The 19545-nt window shown below is 42.3% G+C and overlaps 1 protein-coding gene across 2 annotated transcripts in view; it reads left to right on the plus strand.

The window, feature by feature from the left end:
• Positions 1–19545, plus strand: part of LARP4B (La ribonucleoprotein 4B) — a 111429-nt gene that overhangs the window by 55109 nt on the left and 36775 nt on the right. The window contains exon 1 of one of the 2 annotated variants that reach the window (XM_075922716.2): positions 14945–19519. The exons of the other annotated variant lie outside the window; for it this stretch is intronic. Coding sequence (XP_075778831.2) covers positions 16082–19519 — 3438 coding nt within the window. The 5' untranslated portion in view covers positions 14945–16081. Of the gene's footprint in view, positions 1–14944; positions 19520–19545 lie in introns of those variants that run through there. 2 annotated transcript variants of the gene reach the window in all.

Here is a 19545-nt window from a genome sequence, read left to right on the forward strand (position 1 = left end):
CCATGGTGGCGCTTACTTTCGGTTTTCTTACTGTGTTTAATTTGGGGTATACATTTAATTTAGGTCTCAATTATGGTGTCTTTGGAAAGTTTCCATGGAGCTTGCCGACATTTTACTTTTTGTCATTGTGCCTCTTAATTTGGTTTAACTAACTACCTCATTTTTGTGTAGTTGCCCTTTCTGAAATGAAATGCCATAGTGTTGTGCTGCTGAGGTGTTTTTTCTACCATAGGGATGTTAAATTTTAATACACTATGGACAGTATTTCCAAGTGATCCAGTTATGTTTACCTCTTGGACCAGATCCCATGTTTCACTTAAGACTAAATCAAGAAATGACTCCCCTTGTGGGTTCTAGAACCAGCTCTCCAAGAAGCAGTCTTTTAAGGTATCAAGAAATTTTATCTCCATCTCATTCATGATTCAAGAGATTTTCTTTAAAGCAGTTACATTTTAATATTGCTTTTAGGACTTCTGAAGTAATTTTCACATCTTCTCATAGGCTGTGTCTAGACTGGCAAGTTTTTCTGCAAAATCATCTGCTTTTGTGGAAAAACTTGCCAGCTGTCTACACTGGCCGCCTGAATTTCTGCAAGAACACTGACTTCCTACTGTCTGAAATCAGTGCTTCTTGCAGAAATGCTATGTTGCTCCCGTTCGGGCAAAAGCCCTCTTGCGCAAATGCTTTTGTGCAAGAGGGCCAGTGTAGACAATGCGGTATTGTTTTGCGCAAAAAAAGCCCCGATCGCGAAAATGGCCATCGGGGCTTTCTTGCACAAAACTGCTTCTAGATTGGCACGGACACTTTTCCACAAAAAGTGCTTTTCCGTTAAAAGCAGTTGCGGAAAATCATGCCAGTCTAGATGTAGCCATAGGGTTTTTCAGTTGCCCCACCACCAGTTTTACCCAGTCATACTAAGTAGAAGCTAGGGCTGGGGACAGTGGGGCAGGAAGGGAGAGCAGGGATTTACTAGCACCTCTCTCACCTGAACCACCCCCAAATGCTCCTACAGGCTCCAGTTGCTCTTCCCAACCCCTGCACACTGGCAGAGGCCTGTTTGAACCATGCAGTCACTGGGGGCACTTACCCCAGTTTCCCTTTGGATCCTGCAATTGGTATTGCTAAAACTGCTCCTGTATGCACGCAGCAGCCCCTCCATGTCTGCCTGGCTCTGTGGAACAACTGCCACGGAGCCAGGGCCTGAACTGCTTCTGCTCTCACCCCCCTTCCACTCCACACATCACATGGGAACAATAGTTGCCTGCCGGTTCCATCCCGTGAACCAACTGCGCTGGAGCTGGGACTTGGGTAGGCCAAGCCGGCTGTTCATCTGGCTGCTGCACACATGTCTCCTCTGGTCCAGAGTGTGAGCCAAGTTCCCAAGCACCTGCGCATACCCCAGGGCACCAGGCAAAGGAAACCCAGGCCACTCAGGTCCTTTCTACTGAGCGGCTCCTCACCCGCCTTGTAGAAGCACTGCTTGCTGCTGCAGCCTCGCATGTGTCTGGGTGTGAGAGCTTGGGACACGGGCTGGGCTTGGGTTACCTTGTTTGCTGTGCCTCAGCTTTGGGCAGCTGTGCTGTGACAAAACTGTGGGGCAACTGGGAGCCTGCCTCTGTTCCTGGCACAAGTGGGCTGCACACTCAGGCCTCGCACCTGCTGAAGCAGCACGCTGGGACAGGCCACAAGAAAGGCTGCAGCCAGAGCTTAGAGGCAGGACCCTTGGGAGGTGGAATCTGCCCAGGCACGGCTGTCAGGTGTCTCTACCAGTCCCTGAACAGTGTCCAGGTAGGGAGCCTGTGTGAGGGTGGACCCTGTGGACGCTGATGATATCGCTCTGTTGTCCCGCAGGACAAAACTTCTTTATATAGAGGGAGATGTTCTTTTTTATACAAAATTAGTTGGTGTTCCATGTTCCAAAATCTGGAAGGTGACAGTAAATTCATGATTAAAACCTGTTACTTCAGTAGAGTGCTGAGAACATACCAAGGCTTATATAAAATAAACTTTTTTTTTAATCTTCAAAGAATAATTCCAGCAGAGATTTTTGCTAAGACATGATTGACAAGACAATACCCTGGATTTTTATAAAAAAGTGGCTTTTCATTTTATTGTATTGTTTAAAGCAGCATTTCCCAATCTTTTCCAGTTGGGGACCCATTTTGACAATTCAGGAAGACTTGGTGACCCAAGAGTAATAGAGAAGTAGCCATGTAAGTCTAGTCTAGCTGAAACAAAAAACAGGACTATGTAGCACTTTAAAGACTAACAAGATGGTTTATTAGGTGATGAGCTTTCGTGGGCCAGACCCACTTCCTCAGATCAAAGGAAGTGGGTCTGGCCCACGAAAGCTCATCACCTAATAAACCATCTTGTTAGTCTTTAAAGTGCTACATAGTCCTGTTTCTTGGTGACCCAAGGCAATTCAAAAAAAGTATGACTGGCTCCTTAAGAGTCACCTGGGGACTCTTTTGAAATGTAATGGCGATCCATATGAGTCCTGACCCATAGGTTTGGGAAACCCTGGTTTAAAGATAAGGTTTTATTTCCATAACGTTCAGAGACATGTAGGTAACTTCTCTGAATCTGTGTGCAATGGGGATTATTTAGCAGTATTTGTTGTTGTTTGTGCTGGTCCTACCAGAAACCCTGAGCACAAGAGCCCAGCTGCCCAAAGCTTACTGGGGATGTGCTGAATCATATCCCTAGTCATCAAAGCTGTGCCTGTGGAATGACTCTTTGCTTTCTGCCAGTTCAGCCTCCCCTTCACAAAGTCTGTTGAGAAGCTTCTGGGGTAGATGCAGTCCTTGACAAACGTAGCTTTTAGGGTACCTATCTGGAGCACTGAATGAGCCAATGAACCCAATGAGCCAACGAACCCAGTGAACCCTCTGAATGAGCCAATGAGCACTGAATGAGCCAATGAGCCATTTTTTAAAAATTTCTGTAAAGAATTAATCTTCTCATTGTGTTGAAGACTAACATTAAAATCAAAACTTAAAACAGATTTAACTGCTCTGTAGTCTGAGCACCTAGTGGTACACCTAGTAATAGTGTTTATGAAGATGAATTGCACTTGAACATCTATACTCCAGTGTCCCTAGTCCAGGAACACCAGTAATGCAGAGGAAGCAGCATTTGGACACTGCTCCCCATCTCCTGAGCTGAGAATAGCAGTGCAGTGACACACTTCCCCTTCAGTTTTTCCCTGCGACTCCCATAGTGGTGTGGGGTGGTTCCTAGGAGCTGCAGGAGGTGCGGAACCACGTGTTCCATTGAGAGGAATGTCAGATAAGCCCCCATCTCCCTCATGCCCAGACCCTGCAGCATCTTCCCTGGCCTTGCAAAATCTTTAATCTGGCATATTCTGTTTCCCAGAGTTGCCAGATTAGAGGTTCAAGTGTACTGTAATTAAGACTAAATTTTGGATGATAGGACTCCTTTACTGTTACCCCAAAATCACTCCGTAGAGATGTGCTATGAGGCAAGATAGCTAGCGAGCCTGTTCATTGGGAATTTCCAAAATGTACTTATATTTAGTCATCACAGACTAGTCTACATGTGGGGTTTAATGCCGTTTTTAAGATGCAAATTTGGTAACTTGCTGTATGCAAGTGCCACTAATAAATAGTGTGCACACTAGCAATGTTGCCTCTAATTTGTTGCCATCGGTATGCTGAATAAATGTTTGTGCGCCAAGTCATGTGTGAAGGTGCACCACCAGTAAAACAAACCTGCATGCACTATAAACATGTGTGACCAATTTCTCCAACAGGACAAGGTTGGTATTTTAGAACTCATCACTCAAACAATTAAGTTTAAGAGAAATAAAAATTGAATATGTCTACCATTCAAAGCCCTAATATAACACTGTTTGAAACAATAAAATTAGAGACTGTATGAGCTATTGCTGGAAGTATCAAATAGTAGTAATAATAATGTGCATGTTTTGGAGGTGTGAGAGAGCTTTAAATCTGCTGCTGGTTATGTTAAGCTCTCCTGCTTTATTCCTCTCTTCTGCTGTGCAGAGATGGGGTATATTGGCACTGGGCGGGGGGGAGACAAAGGGAGGAGGAGGAGATGGGGAGACAGTGGGAGCCTGTGAGCTGGCTGCTGGGGACATCTTAGACAAATGTCATGGCCTCTGTCAAAGGCACTCACTGCACAGTAGACCTCAGACCACAGCAGCTCTACATCCTCCTGAGCCAGGTTTTATCCCCTCTTCCTTTCTTTGCAGACATGGAGTACAAGGGGCAGAGGCTTCCCTAAAATCAGCCGTCCTCTACACCCCATTCTGCACAGCTCACAGGAGGGTTCAGGGAGTAACTACAGGATGGAGCAGTGTGGGGGGAGGGACATCAGAGCACATGCTGCTGGATGTGCCTGCTCTGCTAATCATCTGGGGGACATTTGAATCTTTATTGCGTGGCCACACACGTTCATAGTTTGCAGGGGACACAGCACACAAGATGGCTTTCTCTGTTCTCAGTTCACATGGTGTGAATACATAATGGTAGTTGGCTGCAAACTGAGGGAGTAGCATTCTCGGGACAGCGGAGTTATTCCACAGTTCTTTATTTGCAGCTGATCCATGGGCATTATGCTGCTGCTCTCACTGTGCCTTGTGGGACAAAGTTGAGATCAGCTTTTAAAAACCCATGTTCATGTTTTGCCTCATCTGTTTTGGGCTGGTTAGCAGGTGATGTGTTCTAGGAAGGACAGACAATGGAAGGTGAAATGAAGACACATGTGGCCTCTGTGCTAAGGTCTTGAAGACTGATGTTGTGGCTTGCATTAGATAGAGGCCAGTCACTGGATGGAGTTGCTGCCATTTTGGAAACCAGCATGGAGAGTCTCCGGGCCTGTATGGGCTGGTGAATGGAGGGGAGATGGGACTAGTTTCTAGATGACATGTGTCTAAAATGGCTGTGGCTGTCAGGCACCCAGGATACAAGGCAGAAGGCATTTTATAGGACAAAATTAATAGTGTAAAGATAGGTACTTTGCTTCCAAGGGATGGGACACTTTGGTTTTGGCCTGACTTCCTGGCTGGCATTGAGCCTTTGCTGATGTAGGGCTGGAATCAGTGTGTTACTTCAGGGCATGACTGCAGTTAGCTTTCCATCTGGCTAATGTTAAGGTTCTGGGTCCCAAATTGAACCTGACTCTTTCGAGAATCAGCTGTTCTCCAGCATCTTCCCATCTGTGGTGGTAGAGTGAGCTGGCTTCTTACAAGGCCTTAGATGAGTTGTGCTATAATTCCTGTAGGCTTCTGTACAGTTCATTATAGAATGGGTAGGTCACATGTCCTTAAGGATGTTAAAATGCAGGTTGTTGCACAGTCAGTTTTCGGGGTTCGTCCCAATGTGTTCCTGACAGGTCCTCGAATACGTCAATGATACGTCATATGGAGCTACATGTGTTGGCTCCTGTTTAAGTGCGTGAAACATGCACAATTAGTTAACACGACAGACTCCCAGAGATCACACATCAGATACAGCTCAAAATCACCTGAGCAGGTTTATTGCCAAATGACATACACTAATAGTTGTCAGCAAACACTCACTGCTGTACCACTACACATTATGTAAGCCATGGCAACGGAGTAACGCCCATTAAGCACCGTAGTGCCCCCCAGTCCTACGGTCAGCTAGTGATCACTCTTTGCAATGCCCCTTTATAAACACCTACAAACAAATTTTACATCACTTGTGATGTACCAGGTTGCCATTCTCTTACCTAGTTCCTACCCCTCACCTTGCAGAAGGGCGGGGGGGGGGGGTCTAATTATTGTTATTCATGCTGTCAACCAGGTCCTGAACATAGGTCGGTATGTACATCAGTTTTTGAGGAGTTGGTTAGTACCAAGATGTTCCTTATTGAGACTTTCTGCTACTCCCCTTTGGCTCACAACCTGATCTTGATCTTTGTACCTGGTGCCTCCTTATGTTCTTCCATGCTCAAGCTATTAAGTGATGATAGTTATAAATAGGGTCCCTTTCCTGGTTGATGTGTTACTGAACCAAAGTCTTGCTCGCTAAATTCCAGGCCTATTGCTGTTCCAGGCCTTTATTCAGGCCTGCTGACTCCATGTTACCAAACGTCAACTTACTACACCGGTAATTGTGTTAACGTGAAAAACTCAGTTACATGCACCCGCAGCTGGCTCCCTGGGAGCCAGTGCATATCGCTCCCAGAGAGCCAGCTGCAGCCCTGCAGGACAATCCCAATACAGTACTCTTGGGCACTGTTTTAACATAAGAAGGGCCATACTGGGTCAGACTAAAGGTCCATCTAGCCCAGTATCCTGTCTGCCAACAGTGGCCAATACCAGGTGCCCTGAGGGAGTAAACCAAACAGGTAATGATCAAACAATCTCTCTTCTGCCATCTATCTCCACCCTCTGACAAACAGAGGCTAGGAACACCATCTCTTACCCATCCTGACTGATAGCCATTAATGGGCTTAACCTCCATGAATTTATCTAGTTCTCTTTTAAACCATGTTATCTGTTGACTTATCGGATAGCAACTAGTCCTTAACATCCCTAGAGTAAACAAAGCGAGTAATCATCATGTGATCCCTCTGTCATTCATTTCCAGTCTCTGATGAACTGAGGCTAGGGATACGGTTCCTATCCATCCTGGTTAATAGCCATTGATGGACCTAACCACCATGAATTTTTTTAGGGAGTATTATTATTTTTAAACGCTGTTCAAGTCTTGGTCTTCAACTCATCTGGCAAGAAGTTCCACGGGCCAACTGTGCGCTAGTTGAAGGAAAAACTTTCTCTTCTTTATTTTAAACCTGCCACCTATCAATTTCATTTGATGATGCCTAGTTCTTATGTTATGGGGTTTACGTGTAACAGGGCTTCATACAGATTTACCTAGATATCAAGGAGTTTTTAATCATGTTAACTTGAGCTAGCATGATTTAAAGATGCATACTTTTTGCCCGTAAAGAAATAACTTTGAGGACTTTTTAAAAGGAGTTGGAAGAAGTCTAAACTAAAGTGGCAGTGGCAGATTTTCAGAATATAGGCTGTTTAGACTAAAAGCTTCTTGCGCAAGAAGCCTGCATCGGAAGAGATCTTCCACAAAAACTTCTTGAGCAAGTGCGCTTTTGCAGTGTGGATGCGCTTTGAAAAAGCAATGCGTTTTTGCAAAAGCGTCCTGACTGCATGGACACTCTCGAAAGTAAACTCGGATTGATATGCACAGAATGGCCACAAGGGCTTTTTCCTCTTTCCTCATATTGCGCAAAAAACCTTCTTCCCAGTCAACACACCACACCTTTTTGCAAAAGAGCTCTTTCACAAGGCATTCTTCGTCGTAGAATGAAGAATACCTACTCCGGGGGAAAACCCGCTGTTTCTTTTTGTGCCAAAAAAGTAGTGCTTGAGGTGTGGAAGCTCTGAGATTTTTTGGGGGGAAAAAAACCGCTGTTTTCCCGCAAAAACACTGTAGTGTAGACATAGCCATAGTGTAGCTGACCTGAGTGGGGAAAAAATTCACTGTTTCTTTATAGGATAATTCTACTTTTAAACTTGCATTTAAGTTTTCATCTGAAGATTCGACCGTTTGAAAAGGCAGTCAGGAGCATGCATGTGACTTACAGAGCATTTGCAGAGGGAACTTGAAAAGTTTTTTTCCCTCTAATCTTTCATGGTTTGTTTGGGTTTTTTTGCCAGTAAGTCTAGCAAAGAGCTTGACCCAAGAATCCTCTTGCATGAGAATTGTTTATATTAAATAAAAATCTAAAGAACACTAGAAAAGCTGTGTCTATTGTATGTTTACCTACTGGAGCTCCAGTCATACATACTTGTACCATGGTACAAGAGTAATTCCGCATTTACCAATTAAAATTTCAAAGTTGGCCATGGTGAGATAAAGGTTGGGTTTTTTCCAGTGACCAGCAGAAACTGCGTAATTTGTAAACACTAGTTGATAACTCTCTCTCTCCTCCCCCTCCCCCCCCCCCCCCCCCCCCCCCGCCCCAGAAACCAGGAGTGAGTGATAGCTTTGTATGAGAGAAATGCCTATTTGGCTTAGACTGGGAAATCAAGCAACTCTGGCACCAGTGAACATTTCTCTAACAACTTTGCATATGTAGAAACAATGTTGATGAATTTGGTAGCGCCTGACGGTTAATGCAGTTTTTTCATTCCGTTTTTAATATTTAAGTATTTTACACATTAAACCAGGCCTGGGGAAAATACGGCCTGTAGGCTGGATCTGGTCTTCCAAGCCACTGGATGGAGTCATATCCCCTCCCAGATCAGACATCCCAATTCCCTGCCCCAGATCATAGTCCCCTCATGCCCTAGCTCACAACCCAAATCCTTGCACCCCCTCCTATACCTCAATTCCCTGCCCCAGGGCACAACTGCCTCCTTCATCCAACTCCCTCCCTTACCACAGGCTCCCTTCTGCACCAGAACTCCATCCCAAACCTTGTACCTCCTCCATTAATATCATGGAAGAGTGTGGCCCCTGATCACTTGGCAGTTTCTTGGAGTGGGCCCCCCCCATATAAAAAATTATTGCCCACCCCTGATTTAAACAGCCCACTTAACCCCCGTACGCTGGGCCTGAGGAAGAATGTAAACCTCATTGTCTGTATTCACTTCTTTAGAACTTCTGGTAGGGGCTGAGGCATAATCTTTCCCTTCCTCCACACATGCTTTACATTTTATAATCAATTAAATTTAAAAACTTTTTTTATTTTTGTTTTCAGGTACCATTTTAGTAGTAGTTTCTTTATTTGTGCATTTTAGGCAGGAAATAGACTGTGTTTCTGCAAACATTAAGTAGATGCATGATTCTTGTCATGTTAATCCTGTTCAGGTATGTGGGAATTCCCATGCTTAAGTATTTGCAGGATCAGAGACCTAAAACAGCATTAATCAATTTTTTCGTAATGGTATTATAAGCTTTGTCACTGTTGAACAAAATTGCTTCACTGACGATGCACATTGTGAATTTTTTTCAGTACTGTAATATGGTTATTGTGAACTCATCTAGATACACAGGCCAAAACTTCAAAAATGAGAGGCTAAATTTTGGCTTTGTAAGGCTTTATAAAAGCACATCGGTGAATTAGGAGCATAAATCCTATTAGCTTGAAAGTACAAACTATATGGAAGAGGTACAACCTGGTCCAGCACAAACTTACTTGATATGTATCAGAAGGCGGTGTTGGAAGTGTAGCATGAGTTATTTTGCTTATTAGTTCCATTTTGTGGTGTTCTCCTAATAAGTATTACAATGAGGCCTGGGATCTTTTCTTTTTCTTGTTATAGTGTAATTGAGTGAATCCTTGTAAGTAGGAAATTGAAGAAACCAAGTTCTAAATAGACTAAATGGGAAGGAATTATACTAGCAAATGTGGTGTTACCAATATTTTTCATAATTTCTATCCCTCCTGCCTTAGAATCACAGATTAAAAAATGGTATGGTAAAGCCAGTCAGCTGCTTCTTGACCATTTTGTTTCCCTTTTAATAGTAGCAAGTTTTCCCTTCACATTTAGTTAACATGTGTCTTTAGTAAAGGACTTAAACTATGTGGCTACGTCTACACTGGCCACAATTTCCGGAAAAGCCATGCAAATCAGGTAAGTCGGGATAGGGAAATCCGCGGGGGATTTAAATATCCCCCACGGATTTAAATAAACAAGTCTGCCGCTTTTTTTCTGCCTTGGGGAAAAGCCGGAAAAAAAAGCGTCTAGACTGGCGCGATCCTCCAGAATAAAGCCCTTTTCCGGAGGATCTCTTATTCCTACTTCAAAGTAGGAATAAGAGATCCTCAGGAAAAGGGCTTTATTCAGGAGGATCGTGCCAGTCTAGATGCTTTTTTCCCGGCTTTTCCCCAAGCTGGGAAAAAAGCGGCGGCCATGTTTATTTAAATCTGCGGGGGATATTTAAATCCCCCGTGGATTCCCTATCCTGACTTACCTGATTTGCATGGCTTTTCCGGAAATTGTGGCCAGTGTAGACGTAGCCTTTGTGTGTGTCTTAGGTATACCTGATAACCATCTTTGTGAACAGTTTCAGAACAAAACAGTGGTTGGCTTTAGTATGCAGGTGATGTTAGCCTGTGATATACAGGCTGTCAAATAATCTGGTGGTCTCTTCTGGCCTTAAACATTGACTCTAGTATTGCTCTTACATTCTGACCTTTAAACATTTTTGGATTATTCACTCATGTAATATATTCAACAAAATGCATTGTCAATGGGGAGGAGAGACCACTAGTAGTTGTGGGGTTTTTTTAGGCAATGTAGCGGGAAAATGAGTCGTCATATCTGAGTCAAGTTGGACACAAGCTTATTGAGGAACCTATCCCAGGAGAGAATTTAAAAAATAAAAGGCAGCAGATGGCAGCAATGATGCATCATACTTCCTATTGTTAAAAACAGTTATTCTATAGTGGTTTGTGACATGGTTCAGATTTGGTAATTTGGGCCAAGTTACTCTGTCTTGCTACGGGGTCTCAAGGGAAACTTGCAGGAGATTATTCACTGTTCTGCCAATTAAGCAGTAGTGAGAATAGTGAGACGCTTTGAGTTAAATAGTTTCTTCTGGACATTGGCCAACTTAACTATTTAACATGAGCATATCTGAGGTTGGAGAGTTCGGCTATCTGTGGGACTTAATGTATTTTAGCCTTTAAGAATTGAGGCAACAAGTAGTAGCACTTCCTAAATTCAGTTTGTGTTTTGTGGACAGAACCATTTGTCTGCAACAGACTTAATACACTGGGCCATAAAAAAATCAGCTGAAAAAGTTGCTCAGAGTACAACAAATATACCCTGCATAAAAGAGGGGTGTAGAGACCTCTGAAATGACATCACTTGAAACAAAACTCTACACACCTTGCAGACAGTACATGGAAATTGGGGACTTCGACAGCTGATGATGATTCATTTTGGCCTGTAAATTCTTGCTGAAGCCACCTTGCAGTGTTGCTCCCCAAAGTAAAAAAAAAAAAGAAATCAAGCTCGACCAATATGTGATGATTCTCAGTCCAGACTGGCATTGTCACAGTTTTTTCCTATTGTACTTTTAGTACAGAAACCCTTCCCCAAGGATTACTAATTATGCATGTCCAACTTCTGTCCATATGTACTAATTAATGCAAGGACTGGCTCACTTGATGCACTTACTCAACTAGGAATATTTTCTTCAAACTCCTGAAACATGTTTTAAAATCATCTACATGCTCAGTTTCTATAGTATGACTTTCCCATTCTCACAAATACTAATACAAGCTCCTGATCAACCTGGGGATAATTGACTTGTTCCAATATCCTTCTGTTACCTCTACCATCTTGTCTCTTCTATAGGATGTCTCCAGATAGTGTGGTTAAATCCAACCCCTCTCAATTAACTGTTTTCACTGTTGTTACTGTTCCAAATGCTATGAATGACCCATTTCTATCCTGACTTGATTAGCTTCATTAACACAAGCAACTTCTTCCTTGCATATACTCCTGCTTCTATAACTTCCACTCCAGTTCATCTGATGAAGTGGTTTTTACCCATGAAAGTTTACGTCCAACAGATGTTAGTCCTGTGGCACCTTGGAGACTCCTAGTAGTTTTTGCAGATACAGACTAACATGTCTGTCCCTCGGAGACTGATAAATCACTTGTAAGTTGTCATGTTTCTTACATTTGAAACCTGCATGTGGTTGCAGTTTTTCTTTGTAAACGTGTTACTGATAAATAGGGTATTACAAAGGACTTGAAATATTTAGTTTTTGAAGATGGGACTTGTATTTGCTTTTTCAAAATATATCTTTCTTGAAAGCAATCCATGTCTCCAGGGGTAGTTAGGTTTTATATACTTTACAGCCATGGCTAACACCTTACTGATGAGCCATCTTCTCTTCACAGTTGTGAATATTAAAACTTGTGGGTTACTAGTATGGGAATGCAGGCTCAGTAGTGGCCATTTGGTAGAAAACACTTTACCACTGTGAAAAGATTATAGGTAATTCTCCTTATTTGAAAGCCTTTCCAAAGGTTTATTCTCTGGCAAGCATTAAAGTCAGTGGAAAACAAAATAGAAATTAATAGCAAGGTATTTACATAAAGGTATAATGCAGCACCTAGAAGATTCCTGCATAACTTTGTACACCCAAGCATATGAGGTAGACTGGACAAAAGTCTTCTCTACTTTTGTCACACTAGTGAAATAACTCTGGCAATAGTAAGCTGGAAGTTGTAAAGAACTTCAAAAAGGAGTCTAAGCTCTGTAAAATAGGGAATAGACAAGGTAAAGATAGCTGAGTAATCTGAGAAGAATATGATTGTAAACTTGCTTAAACAGAAGATGAAGGATTGTGTTCAATAGTAGTTTAGGAACTTTCAGAATCTGAAAACTGCTGAAGCGAGAACCTTTCCTAGACAAGTGGTGTCAACTTTAGCAGTATGTATTCTTAGCTTTTTAAAAAAACTTCTAGGGTTCCAGTCTCTGTAGTTGCACAGAGAATCTTCTGAACCTGAATTAAGCATGCAATAAGTCATCTTTCTGAGTCTGCAGGCATGGGTTAATCACTTGTGCTGCTGTTCAGAGCTTGTTAGGTAGCAGCAGAATAAATGTTAATTTCATCACTTCAGTTGGCAAGACTTGACTTAGAATCTGCAAAGTATCAATGAAACTTTTGAATAGGTCAGTTTCATGCTGGTGCTTTTTAGGAAAGCTCTGAGCAACAGCAGAGTAAGACTATCTATTGGCAAAGTAAAACTGAAAAGATGTTGGGCGAGAATTTGGGAGAATTTTGGAATTTGAATGGATGGGAGGAGTAACAATCTCTTAGGTACTTGAAGACCACTATCATGTCCCCTCTCAGTCTTCTCTTTTCTAAACTAAAAAAGCCCAATTCTTTCAGTCTTCTCTCATAGTTCATGTTTTCTGGACCTTTAATAATATTTGTTGCTCTTCTCTGGACCGTCTCCAATTTTTCCACATCTTGAAATGTGGGCCCCAGAACTGGACACAATACTCCAACTGAGGCCTAATCAGTGCAGAGTAGAGTGGAAGAATAACTTCTTGTGTCTTGCTCACAACACTCCTGCTAAGGCATCCCAAAATCATGTTTGTGCTTTTTTTTCCAAGTGTCATGCTGTTGTCTCATATTTAGCTTGCTGTCCACTATGACCCCTAGATCTCTTTCTGCAGTACTCCTACCTAGACAGTCGCTTCCCATTCTGTATGTATGAACTGATTGTTCATTCCTAAGTGGAGCGCTTTGCGTTTGACCTTATCCAACTTCATTCTATTTACTTCAGACCATTTCTCTAGTTTGTCGATCATTTTGAATTATGACCCTACAATTATGATAGCCAAACCCTTCTTTCTGTGCTTAACTCCTTGCACCTTATAGCTGCTGTATGGCAGCATAAAGAGTAAGAGTTTGGCAGCTGTGCAACAAGCCCTGTTCAACAGTAGAAGGTCATCCTCTAGGCCAGCCTATTTACCAGAGTAAAAGAGAACCCAAGTGACCTGAACTTCCATCCAGGCTTCTTGGAGTACCTGTTACATCTTCAGACATCTAGCAACAATATTAGCGTTCCATATCCCCATTCAGAGGAAGCTTTTTTTTCTCAATGCCATGGTGGCAAGATTTCTGAAAGGAGTCGTCCTCTGATATTCTCAGGTTCAACCCAGTCCCCTTATGGCAACTAAAAATAGTTTTGGCAGCTCTTAAGGAGCTTCCGTTCAAGCCCCTTGCATTCTGTCCACTGCCTCATCCGTCTCAGAGAAACATGCTCCTGATAGCCATTACCTCTGCAAAGAGGGTCTCTGAGTTGTGGGGTCGGATGGCAAGTGTGTCCTACCCACAGTCCTCCGAGGATAAGGTAACTCTGTGGACTTCATGGAGACAAGCAGTTTCTACTCAGACTATCCCTAGATCTCATCTTAAAACTGCATATGAAATGACTTGGGCTATGACTTCTCAGTGTATACGAGCTCATTCAGTGATAGCACAAGCGTCAGCAATAGTGTTATCAGTGACCTATACACTTTATACATTTGCAGGGAGGCCACATAGTCAGTCATACAAATATGGACCCTTCTACTATTACCACATGTTCTAGAGAGAATGCAGGCCTCATAGGGCAGTCCAGCAATCTGTTTTTCAGTAGTCTCCAGGCCTCTCCAGGTGGGGTACCTCTTGTGAATCACCCAATTAGAATACACATCTGCATTTATTCAGAGAAGACAAAATGGTTACTCACTGTAGCTATGGTTCTTCGAGATGTGATAGATCCATGGGATGGCAACCTTTCAGAAGTGGCGCATGGGCTGGCAACCTTTCAGAAGTGGCGTACCGAGATTTAACTCTTTCGTGGATCTGTGTGCTGGGGAAAGGAGGGTATAGGGGAGGCTGGGTACAGTGACCTTACTTTCGGAACCAGGTGCAGCTAGGGAGAACAGTTTAGTTTAAATTATTAATCAGATTAATAAGCATGAGAAAGTTAAACTTCATTTTAATAAAGGAAAATATGTCCAGCACTAAATGTTTCAATGTTTTCTTTATGGCAGGGGTGGGGAACCTTTTTTGGCTTGAGTCACCAACCAATAGAAAAATGTTGGGGACGGCACAAGTGAGAAGCAAAAACACTCCTTCAAAAAACCTCAGTGCTCACTGATGTGGCCCAATTGAGACACCTCACTCCTCTGGTGCCCCAGCCCCATGGGGTGAGTGGAAGAGAAGGGACACTGAGGTTCAGGGCTTTCCATCATAGACCAGATTTACTTTTCTGGGATTCTGGAGTTAGTAGATTTTTATGGACCTCTTTAGGCTCTGGAGTAGGGACAAAAATGATGGGTACAGTGTGCAAGAAAGGGCTGTCAGCAAATAGGATAGGAATGGGCTGCAGGATCTGGGAGGGAGGTGGGGTGCAGAAGGTCACAGGGGAGAAGTTTCAAGGTGTCCTCCTGGGGATGAGGTAGGTGCAGAAGCAGGCTGGGAGTAGGGTGAAGGGAGCAGGACCAAGGGAGGGTGCAGTGTGACCAGGAGAGAGGGTGCAGTAGCAAGTGGATGAAGGAGCATGGTGGGTTGTCAGAGCAAGCTGGGAGTGCCAGGTCTTGAGGAGGGAGAGTAAGGAGTTCGGGTGGGGGGTGAACTGGGCATGAGGGGACATCTTACCTAGCCACACTGTCCCAGACATCTTGAAGGGAGGCCCTGCTGCTGGGGCCCATGTGGTCCAAGCCCAGCCCTGGAAGACCCCTTACCACTGTGGTCTGGGGCCAGCCCTGGAGTCCCCGCTGTTGTGGCCTACGTGGTCTGAGGCTAGAGGCGTCGCTGCCATGCAGTCCTGGGCCGGCTCTGTACTGCGTGGCTGCAGCAGTGGTGCCTCTGGTCCCAGCCAAGGCACTGCTGAGGAGCCTCTATTCCCAGTGCTGCCTCCTCCCACCTCAGCCTAACTTGCTGCAGACAGGAGGGAGCGCTCTCCAGGAGGGAGATAGGGGTAAGGCTGAGTTCCCACCCGCTTGCCACTGAAAATTAGCTTGCGTGCCCTAAGTTGCCAACCCCTGCACTAGGAGGTGGGGCCTGGACCTGCCTCACGGGTTGGGTCAAAGCTCTAGGCGGGCCAGATTCAGCTAGCTGATGGGGTTTTGCCCACTCCTGAACTAAACTTGCATGCAGCTCGGACTTAGCTACTCTTGCACAAACATTGGTGTTTCAGGTATGATTAAGAAAATAGGGTTAGGGCATGCCGACAGTACAGTGAAGCAGTAAATATTTTTATAGGTTGGTTTAAGGAAACTTGTCAGAAAATGGAACAATTAAAGGCCTGAAAGTATTAGAAAGTCTGCAATGTTTTGTTTAGGAAAACTATTTGACTTAGTTGTTACAGTTCATAAAATGAAACATTAAAGCATTGCTCTGTAACTGGGGTTTGGACTTTGAGTGGCAATGGCATATGAGCTCCCTCACTGTGTAATAATGTACTATTTTTGGCGTCTGGGTGTTGGCTTGTCTCTTCAGAAGCAATAGAAAGTTAGTTACATGTGCAAGAAGGAGATTTGTAATGTGAGCTCTCCTGTAGTACAACTTGTTAAACATGGGCTGCTGCTTCAGTAAAGAAGTAACTACCGGCAAAAACAATGAAAAAACTGGCCTGTTACAAAAATCTGTGGAAGAGGAGGCATCAGAAACCAGGATAAGTAAAACTTTACCTTCAATTTTAGAAACTGTGGAAAGTAAGAAGCTGAACGCAATAGAAAAGACAGCTAATGGGAGAGGTGCTCTAGTCAGCATTGAGTGCATTCATTCTGATAAATGCGTTGAGTCAAATCCTAAACGTGGGTTCTGGGGCAGAAAAACAAAGTATCCTTCATATGAAAGTTTAGAGAACACTCATCGTGGACAAGTCACTAAGACACAGCATAACGGACCTTTTAACTTTTTTCTTTCATTTAATCGTATCTTCAAGGTCTTTAATAGTTATAAAAATGTGGAAAAGAGTAAAGAAACGGAAGACTGGGATATCGGTGAAAGAGTAATTGAAAATACCAATAGGAATGTTAAGTGTGTGAATAATACAGAAATCTCTCAGTGTAATAGTCACAACGGAAACAAATCCATTGTAGTCGGAAAGCCATGTTGCTCATTGGACTGTGTTTCTCCTTCGTGGGGACCAGTAGCTCTAGACCAAGACTCACAAGAAGAATCTTTGTTAAATGTGAGTTATCTGGAATATTACCCAGTTAAATGTGAGTGTTCACAAACACAAAATGAAACAGAGAATGTTCAAGATAACAATCGTGACAGCCATAGAGAGATTTCAGATATATTGCACAGACAAATAGTAGTTCCAGCCTTGACTTATATTGATATAGACCATGGAAAATACAGACGAGATAAGGAGTTTTATAGCATTTGTATTGTAGATGCTGAAGATCTGAAAATGGATGAAGAGATGCCATCTACAAAGCATGGATTGATAGCAGCAGACGTAGATCATTCAGCTGTTACAGTTGAAGGAATGTGCAATGTGGTATGCTCTCCAGACACTGAGAGAGAATTTTCAATCTTGCAGTCAGTACCAGTGCAAGCAGAGTTTAATATACAGAAAGAACTCTTTATAGATGAAAGAGAGCACAAGTCAAACCCGCAAAAAAATGAAATAAAGGAGTATTGTTGTATGGACTTCCAGTCATCTTATAATGGCTTACTGGATCGCAGCTGTCAGGCACATAGGCTAAATGTGGATACTATAGCAACAGATGGTTTAAGAGCACTAATATATGATGAAGAGTTTCCTGATAAAAGAATGCAAAGAATGGGTACGCTAGATAGTGTTGGTTTGAATGAATCAGTTCATAAAAACACTGAGTCGGTACAATTTGTGAATGCTCTCCAAGAACGTTACTGTCCATATTCAGTAAGTGTGAAACATGTTGACAGCTCCACTTCTGACATGTTGGCTTTCAGTGCTAAAGAATATAATTCAAAAAAGACTGAGAGAAATGATAACTCTGACACCACCTCAGTAAATGTTCTCTTAAATAAAATGAACCCTGAAAAGGAAGCAAATATTAAACAAAAGTTAGATGATACTACAGGTAACTTACGTTTTCAGTTAGAATTTCACAAAGTATATGATGATTCCTTTCCAATGAGTCAAGATCTGGAATACCTTAGCCAAGAGGATTCCCTACTAAATCTAAAAAGGAAACTAAATTCTAATGAGAAAAAAAATAAATTTCACACAGCATACTATGAATTTAAAAGAGAGATCCCTTTTACCACTTGTGAACAAGACAATAAAATGGAACTACTTCTGGAAGATAAAGAGAGATACACAGGTGAAACTTCATGCAGCCTGGAAAATGCTGTGGTTGTAAACATGACTGAAGGGCCCTCAAAATTGGAGTGTGTTTTGGATTGTCAAATGGCTATGAAAGGCAGTGCTGAAACAAAGATAATGTCAAATGTTTCAAGTCCTGATACCATGCAAGATGACAATCATGTGAGCATTGTTGGGCAAACGCCCTCATTTCAAGCAAATAACTTTTCTGTGGAAAGTCTGAAGACTTCAGTAAGGGTAAGAAATCATACACTAGCATCTTGCAAATCATATAACATAAGTACACATGAGATAATTCAAAAGGAAAATTGTCTAGAATGTCAGTTTTCACCACAACTGCCAGAAAATAAAGGTAAAATATGTGACTATTCCAGTTCATTGAACAAAAACAGTACTTCCTCTGTATCTTTGCAGGCATATTCAAATGTGAATAAAATGGACTTGAATTATAAACAAGATGAACTATGGGATAAATGTTCATTTCATGCAATGGAAAGTCAATTAAGTATGGGGACTAATCCTGCCAGATTAACAGGTGGTGGTGTAGAAATGATAAAACAGCTAAAACAAGAAATGTGCCAATGGGGGACTGTTAATAATGAAACAGAAAATAGTGAGCCAAATTCTGAAGTTATCATTTTTGATCATGACAGTAGTATTCTAAGTCATAGAGACTTAATACACAATCAGAATGTTTTCTCTGTTATGCATGATAAACCTGTGACTTTGGAAGGTGATCCATCTGATACATTAAAAATGGGAAACAGTTTCAGAAATCATAGAAGTGCTAGTAATGATATATTTGGATCTCCTAGCTGTCGGTCTGCATCAAGCCAAAGATCATATTCAGATGGTTTTCAAAAAGACGTGCGAGAGTGTGATGAGAGAGAACCAATTAATGTTAAAAGGTCTACTGAAGAACTTTTGGAAACTTACAAAGAATGTGCTACAGGTGTAAAGGAACCAGAATTTCAAAGGGGTGAAAAAAACCTGTGTCATAATCTGTTAAAGGAAGAAAGCAATCTTTTTAATACATCAACTGAAAATGCAGAAGCACGAATAAGTGAGAATAAAAAGAAGTTGGAAACAAACACCGAATCCGAAAACAGCCGTTACATTCTAGATGCTGAGGTGAAAAGTTTGAATACTCTTTCCACCACAAATCATGAACAGACTGACATTTGTGATATGAGTGCATCTGATCAAGATTTTTTGGGGGGTTGTATAGATCCAGGGCAGGTAGATAGATACGCTGCTACACCTTCCTATCAATTACCTAATATCTCAGTTGTTGCCAGAGAGCATCAGCAAAGCAATGAGAGATGTGTTCTAGATCTGATGGAAGATATTTTGAATGAATCAGAAAATGCATGTAAACTGGATATACAAAATTCCCAAAGAAAAATGGATTCACAGTTCATAACTCTGCAGACTACTAATGTTGATTTAAGTCAGATATTTTCTGACACCATTTTTAATGATAATAGTGAATATCCGATGGGCTATTTATGGAATACCACTACTTCTAACACAGTTATGGAGAATGACAGACAACATACCATGAATGAGACTCTCAAGAACCAATCTCATGATGTGGTAGATGCTTCATTTGCTAAAGAAAGAGATCCTTATCCGTTCCTAGTAACAAAAAATGAAGGTATCTGGGGATGGCAAGAAGATGAAGAATTTGTAAGTATTTTTAAAAGTATGGTTTG

The sequence above is a fragment of the Pelodiscus sinensis genome, chromosome 2 (assembly GCF_052426305.1).
Source record: "Pelodiscus sinensis isolate ZL-2025 chromosome 2, ASM5242630v1, whole genome shotgun sequence".
Taxonomy (NCBI): Eukaryota; Metazoa; Chordata; order Testudines; family Trionychidae; genus Pelodiscus; species Pelodiscus sinensis.